This window comes from Megalops cyprinoides, chromosome 6 (assembly GCF_013368585.1).
Source record: "Megalops cyprinoides isolate fMegCyp1 chromosome 6, fMegCyp1.pri, whole genome shotgun sequence".
NCBI lineage: Eukaryota > Metazoa > Chordata > Actinopteri > Elopiformes > Megalopidae > Megalops > Megalops cyprinoides.
Window position 1 is genome coordinate 11541130 of NC_050588.1, and position 13506 is coordinate 11554635.

The 13506-nt window shown below is 43.5% G+C and overlaps 1 protein-coding gene across 4 annotated transcripts in view; it reads left to right on the forward strand.

Moving 5' to 3' along the window:
• LOC118778762 (segment polarity protein dishevelled homolog DVL-1-like) overlaps positions 1 to 5331 on the forward strand; it is a 44179-nt gene extending 38848 nt beyond the window's left edge. For 2 of the 4 annotated variants that reach the window (XM_036530455.1, XM_036530457.1), the window contains one exon: positions 3698 to 5331. In XM_036530455.1, the coding sequence (XP_036386348.1) occupies positions 3698 to 4245 (548 nt within the window). In that variant the 3' untranslated portion in view covers positions 4246 to 5331. Of the gene's footprint in view, positions 1 to 482; positions 521 to 2411; positions 2450 to 3697 lie in introns of those variants that run through there. The other 2 variants (XM_036530456.1, XM_036530458.1) reach the window with 2 other exon arrangements.
• The last annotated feature ends 8175 nt before the right edge of the window (positions 5332 to 13506 follow it).

Here is a 13506-nt window from a genome sequence, read left to right on the forward strand (position 1 = left end):
TTCCAGTTCCAGCTTTAGTTCCACCATGATGTCATAGTGAGCATTCCTACTTGATCTCAGACGCAACCTAAAAGTCATGGGCAATGCAATCCAAAGGCAAATTGGTTTGATCTGGCAAAGCTCCAACTGTTATTAATAAAGTTAAGGTGATGTTAATTTATACATGCACATACACAGTATTATTTTCTTTAATTCAGTTTGGAATAGGGAAATTCTGCACAAACTGTAACAAGGTAACACTACCTTAAATAAAATTAAATGATCCATGTCAAAATGTGCAATGCACTAAATGTACAAATGGTGTATAGATAATACAAAAATTTGTAATACATGTGTATATTATGGAGTATACACACATGCGATCTTGTTTCTCAGAATATTCTGTAAGATACGTATAGTTACATGTATGAAAGTTGCAATAATTTATGTATTTGTATGACACATGCCCATTTGTATAAAAGTGCTTTTCTGTCTTATTTCAGATGTTAACATTCAAAGCTCAGCAGTGTTTGATACCATGGTAAAGCACAGTTAAAGCTGAATGCTGTTGTCTGTGCATTCCGTGTCCCCAATCCACCTCAGAAGCCAGTCATACCTGACACAGATACTGCGGAGAGTAAAAAATGTCTTCTCTGTGCCTGTAAATATTATAGTAATACGTCTCTGCTCAAAATTTAGCGTGATTTGATGCAACACTCAATGTTTCATCAAAATCGGGAGACTGTTCTGTCCATTTGAAGTCAGCTCGCCCAGTTTCTTGATCGGGGTTAAAGGTGGTTGGTAGTGCTATTCTCCCCTGCCTTGCTTTCGTGAAAGTTCCAAATGGATTTGTGACAAAAAAGTGTTTTTCTAGAAAAAAACACCGCAAATTTTTTGGAGTGTTTTTTTTTTTCCTGAATGGGCCAGACAAACACAGAGGCTGATATGCTATAACTCTGTATTGGGGCTGTTGCTGTTGAAAAGGTGGATTGGTGGAGATCAATGCTTCATTTTTGGCTATGGCTAGAGGAAGCAGTCCTAGAAATGGTATTGTCCCTCATTCACTGACTGTCAGACTGACTGACTGACTGCCTCCTGCAGCAATGAAGTTTTACCACTAGAGGGTGAAAAAGGTCAGCACAGCAATTTTAGTCAGTAGGAACAGTGTCTGTCGGTTCAGTTCTTGTAATCAAATGAGCCGTGTTCCCAGAATATTATTTTACTATGTCATAAGTGGACAAAAGCTACTGAGTTATTGTTTAAGGCTTTTTGACAATAGAATATTACTAAAAAAAAAACAATTTTGTGGTGTGGTCAAAGAAATTGAGTTTCAGCCTCAAGCTCTTGTTCAAACTTCTTAGTGTTATTGTTACTTGGTCATTGAAAGTAATTTGATTATTTATAAATTAATCAGTACATTAACCACCCCCTCTCCAATAAAAAAATGAAAAAGAAATCTGCAAAGAAATCGACTGTCAGCTCTAGTATTTACACAGTCTGAAGATGGCTCATGTGAAAACAGACAGACCAGACAGCCGATCACAGATGAAATGGATCAGTGGATCAGGGTCATGAAAGGAAATAGATGACTGGAGTGGGAAGGGGAAGGGTGGTACCAAGACATGGCCGCCAATGTGCTGCACATTACAACAGTCTGAAACCCTCCTGACTTTTCTCTCTGCTGCACATCCTCCACGCTACCCCACCCATGCCCCCCGCCCCATTTCACAGCATTGCGTCCGTTCGTCTCTCCCTCTCCCTCCCTCTCTCCCTCTCTCTCTCTCGTCCTCTCATTCCGCGGGGCTGTAATGTGCTGTGGTCTGATATTTGTGGCCTGTTTCCGCTCAGCTATTTGCAAATAGTGTGCTTGGTTGGGGAGAGATTTGGGCCCCGTCACCAAAAAAAAAGGGGAGGGGGGGTGGTACTGGCGTGACTGAATGTGTAAGAGCTTGAATGTGTCCGTGAACGCTGATCAGACTGCCATGAGTCAGAGGCATGCCTGCGTTGCGCATCTGTGCGTCTGCCAGTTCCAAGTTTGGACCGTATGATACCGTAATGAGCCCAAGTCACATTACGCGCTATTGTTATCCACCAAAATATGCGCACATCATCAACACAGCAGCTTTGCCTGTCTTCTTTTACCTGTGAACACATATTTTCAGCAGGAGTTATAGAAAAGAGAGAGTGTGTGCATAATATACGTGTGAAAGGGACGTGAATGTGCGCCCGTAGTTGTGCAATTACGTGTGCGCGCTTGTGCATGTGTGTGTCTGCGCATGTGTGCGCGTGTGCGTGCAGTCGTGTGCATGCTTTTCGCGCGGGTGCGTGTGAGAGCGTGCGTGGCTGCGTGCCTGTGTTAGTGCAGCACGGCAGGGCTGTGCTTTGCGGTGTGTAACTGTGTTATTCCCTCTGTTTCTGCTGGGCAATGGCAGACTGATGGAGGAGGTAATCCCAGGGACAGGGGGATCCGGTAAGACAGCCTCACTCCCTCTTTCTCTCTCTCTCTCTCTCTCTCTCTCGATCCCTCCATCCATTCCTCACCATCACCGCTGCTCGCCCCCCTCCCCCCAGACAGACGCGTCTGGCCGCTTCTCCTCCCTGCTCCCTGCCTCTGCTCTGCACCTCTCCTCTCTCTGTGTCTCTCAGCATGTTTGATGGCGTGGTGTCGTTTTTGAGTGTCCCTCTCCGCTGCCGCGCCGTACGGAGCCAAGAGGGGGCGCATGCGTGGCCACACCCACGGGCACAGGCAGGGGTGTAAGCCACGGTTGTTTCCGGACACCGTGGACTTGTTTGGTCTGGGGAGATGTCATCTATAGGTAGGCCTCGTGGCCTAGAGGAAAGGCGGAGATGGGGTGTTCGAATTGTGAGAGAGGAATCTGATGTTGAAGTATAGAGTTCAGTATCGGGTTCTGGCTGAAGAAGATATTAAATCTGTCATTGACATCCAAGTGTCAGTCTCGTGTTTGTTTGTGGCAGTTGTAATTGTAAAATACGTGGCAAGGGTGTGGTATTCTGTGAAACATTGATATTGTGTGAAAAGCATGAGCAAAACAGTATTTCTTCCTGAAGAACACCTGTCAAAGTCTAACATTCGATACAGTACATTGTATATCATCAGATATCTGCATCCCTGTTGGAGAGGTTGTTTTGGTGTGCATAACTCTGAAACCTTGTCTCACCCCAAATTGACATGAACACTTTGGCAGTCTGAGATGTATTTGGGAAAAGGACTTTGACCCTCAGCTCAATCATTGATTTGGTTCAGTGATAATGAACACACACAAACAATTTCAGATTAGGACTGTCGTTAACCGAAAATTTATCCTTAGCCCTGCTTTAAACCTGAGGACACAGAACTGTCTCTACAGTTTCACCGCAGAAACTCGGCCCTGGTTCTCACATCAGAACAACCTCTCCATCAATGATGGCAGTATCTAGTACATAATGTGCAATCTATCAACTGATAGATTTTGACCACAGCTAAATTTTTGCAGTTTCAGTCTTGGTACTACTTTACCAATGAAGAGGCAGTTTGTACGGTGTTGACCATTGGGTGGCGGGGTCATACTGTTGACCAGTGGGGTGGCGGTACCTCTGTGCTGGCCAAGACTGTGTCAGCAGAGGCTGTGAGGTCTGTGTTCACTTGCCGCTGCGCTTTGTCTGTGAAGTAGGTGAAAGGCCCTTAGTAACAGGCTCCTGTGTGTGTCTCCTCTCACAGGCAGCCGAAGCAGCGGGTCCAACCCCAGTGCCGGGAAAGGCCGACGCCCGTCGCCGCGAGAGAAGGATCGCAAGTCGACGGGCAGCGGGGGCAGCGAATCAGAGCCGGGCACCCGGGGAGGGAGGCGGAGCGAGAGGTCAGCCAGTCAGATGAGCCACCACAGCCATGCTCACTCAAATCGTAGCCACGCCCACTCCTCCCACAGCCACGCGCATTCGTCCTACAGCCACGCCCACTCCCACCGGAGCCACATCCACTCCCAGCACAGCCGCGCCTCCTTCTCCTACAGCCACGCCCCCTTCAAGCAGCACAGCCACGCCTCTTGCACGCACAGCGAGCGAAGCCACGCCTCCTCCTACGGCCCGCCTGGCCTGCCCCCACCTTACAGCCTCGCCCGCCTGGCGCCCAAGACCTCGGCAAACAGCGGCCCTCCAGGGGCGCCGCCGGTGCGCGAGCTGGGGGCCGTCCCCCCAGAGCTCACCGCCAGCCGCCAGTCCTTCCAGCACGCCATGGGCAACCCCTGCGAGTTCTTCGTTGACATCATGTGACAGGACAGTGCCTTTCTTTTTTTTCTGAAGCACACGGCACAGCTCTGCTGGTTCCCCTCCACAGACGTCGAACCCTCTCCCACAGCCTCCCCTGTACCTGCTACCGACCAACCGTCCCTGAGCTCAGAGACCTGAGACTACTGCACAATCAGCCGTTTCCTCATTGTGCACATTAGTGTGTGTTGAATCAAGGGAAGACATTACAGAACCACATGCCTAGGTTTTCACATGTTCTCCTAGCAAGACTAAGCCACTGCAGACCTGTTCTGCCAGGCCTTCCAACAGGCCCAGGTTTGGATCTCAATCCCCCAGACCTGGAGTCTTTGGAGGCAGTCTGATTCTGGGCTCTGAAAGGAGGACAGGAAGAAGGACCTCCTTCGCAACTACATTTCCCAGAAGCCTCTGCACCCAGCCTTCAGCAGTAACTGTCAGCAAGTGATATTTATCCGGTTTCAAATGCCAGGTAATCTTGAAAAACTGAGATTACATTTGCCAACACAAAAAAGGACCCTTTCCACAGTTAAGAGTGGGCGGGAGCCTTTTGTATTTAGCGCTCAAAAGAGGCACTACAGCTAAAAAGAAATTTTTAAAAGAGGATGACATGTTTGCATGGAAGTCTCTCTTTGTGTGGGGAGGTCTGTCTCCTTAAAACAGCTGGACTCAGAAAACACAGGGAATGCCTTTGTATTTATTGTAATGTTCCAGTTACAGTGTGCTACGTTGTCTCTCAATGTATTGATTCAGACGCAGTTGAAGTGACAGACAAGACAATCAGACAGTGCCCGTAGTGGTTCTGCAGACTGGTGCTAGCACAAATTTACCCAGCACCCTCCTGATCGAGGAACCACACGTTAGACCTACTGTCTCCGCAGAATGTATTCGGTTTCACCATCAACGAATAACTCACACAAGCTTCTCTCGTAGAATTTCTTTATAAAGCTGGTTCAGATGATCGTTGTTGAAATAAGTTAATGCGCTACTGTATGGCTTTACTGCATCACCATTATACTGATTCCATATCAAGACTAATGGGGCCAAGGTTAACATAAGCCTCCACACATAGCTGGGGGATTGTTTTACGTAAAAAACAGACAATAACCAAAGGCTCACCAGTGTTGCTTTTCGCACTGCTTACCCTGAAATTACACTCTGAGGTTTTGTAACTTGTTCTGTGGAGCATCATGGGAGATATAACCGCACCCATGTGTTTGAATCACTTCTTAACCAGCCTGTTTAGGCCAATGGTAGTTAACTTAGCAGGGTTTTAAACCTGTATTTAAACAGCCTTTCCAGTTCAGATGGAGTGCCAAGGTCTGTTCGCTCTAAACTCGAAGTTCAGACCACTTCTGTCGTCTTTGCATTTGGCCCTGAATGTCTTCAGTGATGAGCTAATGAATATATAAGTACCATAAAATTTTTTCTGAAGTCATGATGAATAGTAAAATATGTTGATGTCAGGCCGCATATAATGGATATTCCAACATTCTGAATATCCATCAAGTAAAATCTCGGACCCTTGTCCGTCTTCTGCCTACCCCATGAGAAAGCATTGTGGCACTTCAAGCTATTTCAGCACTTTTTGAAAACATCTCTCTTTGCCCCTTTGTAGTATGAAACACTGTTTGCCATCAGAAGTGTCTGGATTCTTCTGTTCCTCAAAAGCTGAAGAGGGAGAAGACTAATTGTACATAAGGTATAAATATATATTGTAAATATATAAGAAATAAATATATATGTACAAAGATATGGTCTGGCAGTTTTTGTAGACTGACACATTGTAAATGGATACATTGGAAGTGGTGTTTAAATATGACTTTTGTTTGAAAATCATGTTTTTTTTGTCATGTTTTTTTTTAAGTACAGGATTGTTCCACATATTTTCATGTTAATTGTTCTTTATTGGAATAATTAAAAAAAACAACATGAAATGTTGTATGGTTTATTGCTTGAATTACTACATCAAAATCACATCAAATTAGCATATATGTGGAGAAGGAGGGTACACCTCTATTTTATTGTAGTAATAACAGGTGCTTAACTGACCCGCTCCAGCAAGTTAATTGTATGGCAACTGTCGAATGCTAACCCCCACACATTTCGAACAGCTTCCTGGGGTCACTCTCCTTCCCTCCTCTTTCTAGGTTCTGTCCACTTGATTCTTCTGGATCTTTCTGCAGACGCTTAACGTCATCAACATAGAAGTTGGCACACAGGTCTCTGACACACAGGTGTCTGTGCTTCTCAGCTGGTCTGAAGAACGGTTCACACTGGTTGGTGGACCGCCACCTAAAGCCCAGCCTGGCTAAGAATAAGATGCTTTACATCCTCTTTTACATCCTCCTTTATATCCAACATTCAAAGGATCCACCCCTACCTCACTGTGTTCTACACAGCTCCTCGTTCCAGCCCTGGTCCTCTCACATCTGGAGTACTGTAACTCCCTTCTTGCTCATCTTCCTGCCTGTGCCATCAAACCCCTGCAGCTAATCCAGAATGCAGCTGTACGACTTGTCTACAACCTCCTTAAACACAGTCAAGTCACACGCCTCCTGACATCACTCATTTGGCTTCCTATTATCACATACATTCAAAACCCTGGTGCTGGCATACAGGACAGTGAATGGGACAGCCCCCTCATGCCTACAGCCAGTCTTCAAACTCTATGTACTGCCCAGATCACTTTATTTTTTTTTTTAGTGTTGCAAAGTGTTTTTAATTCTGTGATCTAGTGAATGTGATGTATGGTACTGTGTGTACTTGGCGTCCCTTTCTAGGCTATCTCGTAAGGTTGCACAAGTTAACTTATGGTAGGGCTTGAATAGTGTTATTCTCACACTCACTGGCCTGGGGGTGTTGTTAGCCTGGTCTGACCTGGTTGCTTATTCAACTTGAACAAGTACACTTTTACTATTTTGTGCTGGACATTGCTCTGGATAAGAGCATCTGCAAAATGAACATAATGTAATGTTAATATAGATTCTGAGACAGCAGATGAAGGTCTCCAAAATATGATAAACAGCCATACAAGACAATATTCCAGATCTTCCTCCAATGCAACCAACAGATAAAGCAAGGTGAGACTTGTCTGTTGATGGTGTCATTGTCAACAGAATAAAATCACCCACCCTGTCCCATACTTACTTACAGTCCTCTTTGTCTTGAGTGAGACATATGGCCTGAACCACAAGAAAGAACAAATTTCCCTGGGAGATACGTATGTTAGTGCAGTCTGTACAAATCTGGAGAAATATCAGCATGACAGCACAAACTGGTCCGACTCTAGGAAAAAGCAAGAGAAGAGGAAATTCCTCCCAGACTATCAAGGAAGGGAAAGTGGCACATCTGAAACCACGTATGACTTACTCTTATTACTGGAGTAAATTCCCATCAGATAATGGAATTTCTGAGGAAATGCAAGGGTGCAATTCCCCTTTAAAATATGTTAATTTAGGAAATGTGGCTTGGTGATATTTATGAGGGATATACTCTTTTAACACACTGTGTTGTTTGAGCTGACTTCTCCTCATTTGGCAAATAACAATCGACTTGTTGATAGCTGTAACATAACTTTCAGATTCTCATCTTCGAAGAGAAACAGGCAAATATAAATGCCCCAGGCAAACCAACTGCAAATTAGGAGGGAGAAGGAACAAGGAAATGAATCTGAATGCTTTTAATGACATCTGTGACACCAAATCCACAAACATAAATATTAAAACTGGTAATCGATGATCGAATAACCCCTGTACTTTAACAGGGCAAATTAATAAAACACAATCTATGCAAAGAGAAGCACTCAGGGAACACATCTGACTGGATTAGAGTCATCAACAGGGAAATAACTAAACCACCTAGTGGCAAGAGTAACAACTGCGCATGTAAAACTCCACATGAAAGACTGTGTGCAAAACTGGTAAAGGAAACGCCTGAGGTATTTTCTTTCTGTCTGCCTTTTTACCATCAATATGTAATATTGCGTTTAATATTAATTTAACGTGCTGATCTGGTGTAATGATTTGGTTGTAATGGTTTTAACGTAGGTTTGGTTGCAAGGGCTTAACGCGCTCGCTAACTTCACATGCTAGTTGGTACCTCACCCTGCCAACTTTTGGAACTTGTCATGCAGTACTTCTAATATTGTGACTCTCTGTGGTTTTTCGCTTGTGTTGTATTGTACCTCACTTGTAAGTCGCTTTGGATAAAAGCGTCTGCCAGATGAATAAATATAAATGTATTGCTAGAGTAAAGCTAAGGCAGCAAACTGGTCCAGATGGGATGATAAACTTAGCTAAACACCCATTAGCTCAACTGGCAATACTGGAAACAGATTAAATCCATACAGACAACTTGGACTGTTTCTGTATCATATATTTAGTGTAATCACAGCCATGCCTTCAAACGGTCAAGACATTTTCAATCATGAAACGCATAAACTCTGAAGAGAACTAACGCTTTAGGTCTGAATCTGTTTACCTTGCCAACCCCACTCTTACCATAATATCAATTAAAATGCATGAGGAATTAAATGTATCAAGCACACATACAGCTTAACTGTAAGGGGAAAATGTATTGTTGTGTTTGGTACTGCCTTTGGTACTCCACAGATTCTTGTCTTGAATTACATTTGCTCATTTATCTCACTGCAAGTGTCACCAATAGATGGCGACCTATTCTCGGTTAGATTCAAAGGCTCTTTGTATTGTCACACCGCAACGGTAAAGTGAAGTAAATGAAAGTAAGTGTTCTCTCTGGTAACCGTATCTCATGCCGCTGTAAAATACATTCAAACAGCCCCAACTCGAGCTGTAAATACCCTCCACTACAGCTCTTTAGCTGGTGGCTTGGCTGAGGTTAACACATTTATGTCACCAACAGGCCAAAGGCACTTTTGGGCTACAGCGTGCTCACGTCACAAGCATGCGGGGGAGGACGTCACTCACAAGCAGTGACTGCAAGTGGGCGTCCGTGAGTGCGCACTCTGCTGAAACCGCTGTCCTTCTACTCCGGGTGACACAACAACGGCCCTTTTCAGTCAGAGCAAGATGGACTGGTACCGGCACTTGAAAGGGACTTTAAGTTTCATTATGACCCCGTGAAAAATAATGCAGACGTTGTGTTCCCACTCTGTCTGTGATACCAATCTGCTTTTGGGCATGCTCGAAACTACCCTCAGACACTTGGCAGAGCGCACCGCTCCCGTGTGCGTGGTGCGCCTGATTTTCCCTCTCGCTGGTTTTGAAGTTGAGACCGAAAGCTGGGCGTTTGTGTTCGTGCTGCTGACGCGAGGGCGGATGAGAGGGTGACGGGCTGCAGTCTCGACCTTACTGTAGGTGGGGGCGGGGCCAGAGTAAAAACCAAAGAACGGCGCACGCAGTATGACGACGAGGGCATCAGCCATTTCAACCTTAACGTCACCCAGCAGAGGCATTTAACGCTGCGTACCTTTTGAAGTTCAGTATTCTCAGAATAAGTCGGTCTGACTCTTAGAAAATATGAGAAAATTACGAATATATTTTTTAAGGGAAAATCCTGATTAATGTTCATCCACTGGAATGAGGGCATTTACATTATGCCACTATAGGGTTGTAAATTAATGTATTGAAGTATATAGCCAGTAGTGAAAATGGAATGAACTCATCCTGGAAGCTGTGTGGGGCGGTTCAGGGACACAATTTGTGAAATAAGCAACTAATTTTTGCATTCTGATGAGTTATCAATCATAAATTTAGCACTGCCTTTTTAGCAACTGTTGGTGAATATACCTTGAAATATGAACCACTTCAAAAAGAGAAGCTGTAGCCTGGAAACTGGCTGTGCAGAGGTGACACATTGATGAAGATTGACGACATTGAATCTCAAGTCATGAGTCAAACTGTTACACAAGTGATGCGATTAAAAATTTGCAGCGCTGTTAGCACAACATGGCAGAATTTCCATTCTGCACATTTCCATGAATGAATACATTTAATACATCAGAAAGCAAACAGCACTTCTGGCTCCTACAGTCAGAGAGAGAGCTTACATTCTGCTCTGTGCATCAGATGGATGCTTTTTTGGTGTGCTTGAAGCACTAGAAAATGCAGCAGTAACAGATTGTGCTGTTATAGATGTTCATACTATGTTGCTTGTTCAACATATTTTTGTGAGTATTTGCCCTGTGAGCAAATTATATCTGTCCCAGTTAAGTATAATCAGTTTTTTTCTTATTCAGTTTCTTATTCTAAGATCTACTGAACAGCACTCTGAATCAATTAAGGTAAATACTGATTTGTCTTACTAATTTAACAGATTTGAGTGGAAAAGACTCACAAAAATGCCTCACATGTATAATTCTGTTAGAGCAAACACATTTCAAACAACCTAATGTCTGTAACAGAACTGACAGCAGATATTTAAAGGAAGTCAAACAGAGATTGGTATTCATTTAACAGCTTAATCAAACCTAATTAACTGAGATGTGAGATGAATGAAAACCAGCAAACACAGTGGGTCCCCAGGACCAGGATTGGGAAACTGATTTAAACTCTGAATTTAAGCCTGTTGGCATAAAAAGGGAATACAGAGCTCAAGTCAAGTATTCATACTTTTGAGGTGCTCTGCATGTTCTCTGAAATACAACTGTTAAAATGACAAACTCAAAAAAGGATTCTGGTGTTAGAATTAGGGCAGATTTCTGAAAATATTTCGTTATGTATTTGAGATTATTTCTGTAATTTCCATATACCAATATTTGATCACAATTGAAATGTTTGATTATTGACATACCTACCTCTCCCCTTAGTATCTTCCACTTCCCCTCCTGACCTCTGTCTACCCTTCTCTTTCTCCTGTCAATACTCTACATCAGTGGTTCTCAACACACTGGTGTGCCGTGAGGCAAAGTGAAGTGTGCCGTGGAATTTTGAGGAACCCAATGCGTTATGTGTGTGACATTCTTCATAATCGATAACCAACTTTAAGTTGGTGTGCTTTGACGTTCTGGTTTGACCTTTGATGTTACATTTACATTTACATTTATTTATTTAGCAGACGCTTTTATCCAAAGCGACTTACAAAAGTGCATACAGTAGGTACAGCGACAGTACGGGGACAGGATGTGTACAGTTCCACAATGAGACAGTTCTCAGCTGAGAGCAAGGTCTGTTTGAGGACGCAGTACTATCAGATTTTTACAATTACAGCCTAAAGGGCAACTAGTACGATATACTTTCGAACGGCAAACTTCAACAACTTCAAAACGGCACAATGAGCGTCAGGGTTAAGGCGGCAACAAGAGACAAAATTTAAAAGCACAATTTAAAAAGCACAGCAATTTTAAAAAAGCACAGCAATTTACAGCACTGATGGGCGGGGGGGGGGGGGCAGCAATTGTGTGCTGGGTCAGTCCAGGTAGAGTCTGAAGAGGTGCGTCTTCAGGCCCCGTCTGAAGGACTGGGGTGAAGGAGCTGTCCGTAGCGAGACCGGGAGTACGTTCCACCACTGGGGAGCGATGTAGGCGAAACTATTATTGATGTGCCCCAAAAAGGTTGAAAACCTCTGCTCTACATTATCCTCATATCCATTATCCTCATATACATTATCACTCTGTATCCTGTGTAGCTGGTAGTGTACTGTTTACATAAAAGTGTTTTTATTGTTGAATCCAGGTGGTATTTGTATTCAGAGACAGTAAGCAGAAAACGGTGTACATGGTTCTTTGAAATACAAAGCTTATAATAATATAAATAATAATATATTATAATAATATAAAAGCTTATAATATTTACAGTTACCAATATAAAGGTGTCAAATGGCATATTAAAATAAATGGTTAACCTTAACACAAAAAGCGTTAAATATGCGCTTCCTATATGAAACATTCCCTGGGGGTACTGGGGGTGGGAGATTAAGCAAATGCTGCAACGGTATTGTCTGGGTAGCAAATCATGCCTGTCACTTCTGAAAGTACCTTTTGTGTGTGTGAGGAAAGGGACCGGTGGAAAGGCCCAAGTACCCCAGACATTTTCGAACAGCTCAGTCTCAGAACTGATGTGAGTCGCGAAGGCGAAGCTTTTTCAAAATCCATAGCAATTCCAACCAATCCCGTGCCCTTTTCCATATCTGCTTCAGTTTTGGAATAGGAGCTTTATTTTTCAAAAAGTAAAATTAATGCTCCAAACGGCTGTTTGTAAATAGAGAACGATTGGTAACTTTAAAAATTAAAAAGACCACAATTAGGGGGAACTAACTGATACAGAACTGACTTTGACTGAGACATATGAGCCTTCAGGATTCTGTGAATGATGAAAATATCCATTACAGAGCACTGTATTAAAGGGCAGTAATATTTATCTCAATTTCCTTTGCTGGCATATGACCTCAATGTTGATGACCAACACCTGAGAAACACTGAAATGTCTAGTCAAACTGAAGCACTTCTTCTTCAAAAAAAAAGTCACCGGTCTTTTGAAATTCAAAATACCAGATGATCTTGAACAGCCATGACTTGCAAAAGACGCCTGCCTGTTTGTCATTTCAGTTTCTGCATAACAAACAGTTGCAACTCACTTCCTCTGTGGTCACTACTTACCCTGGGTCACGTGCTTTCAGCTTTCCTTTGGAGTGATGTGGTACTGCCATATGTCAAGTCACTGTGGTAGTTGTCACAGTGACTCATTAAAAACAGCACGTGTCAGTTAATCATCACATATGCGCAGGCATTTCTTTTTATTCTTTTTTTGCTTTTTTCCCCTTGAGGCAGTCCTGTATGGAATTTCCAATTTCATATTAGGCTTGTATCACGATCGGCTTGTTTCTTGTTACAGTTCTCACACGGCACACCACAAAGGAGTGGGCACCGACTGAAGGATAGGCATCACTCCGTTGACATCAGCTGGGCAACTCACCTGATGAATCACGGGGTGCTTGAGAGTGGTAAAAAGAGGAAACCCTGGCCAGGGTTCCCACCCTTTTCCCCTATGAAATAAAGCTGATTATTAGCTATCGATTTATACCAGCCATTATTAAGTCATTATTAGCTGATGATGTGGATGAGATCAAACCCAAGCTGTAGGGCTCAGCCTGCAGGGTAAACAGTTTGCAGACTGAGCCAGTTGGAAGACCTCATAAAGGCATTTCTGAGTAGCAATCAACTGCAGCTCGCCTCATCACGCAGTATGTTCAGAGAATGTGGTTCCTCTGATGTTAAAAGTGTAAGTTAGAAGTTACATAACTGGGACTAGATATTGCATTTTATGAGCATGAAGTGAAAGCAAATGTTTG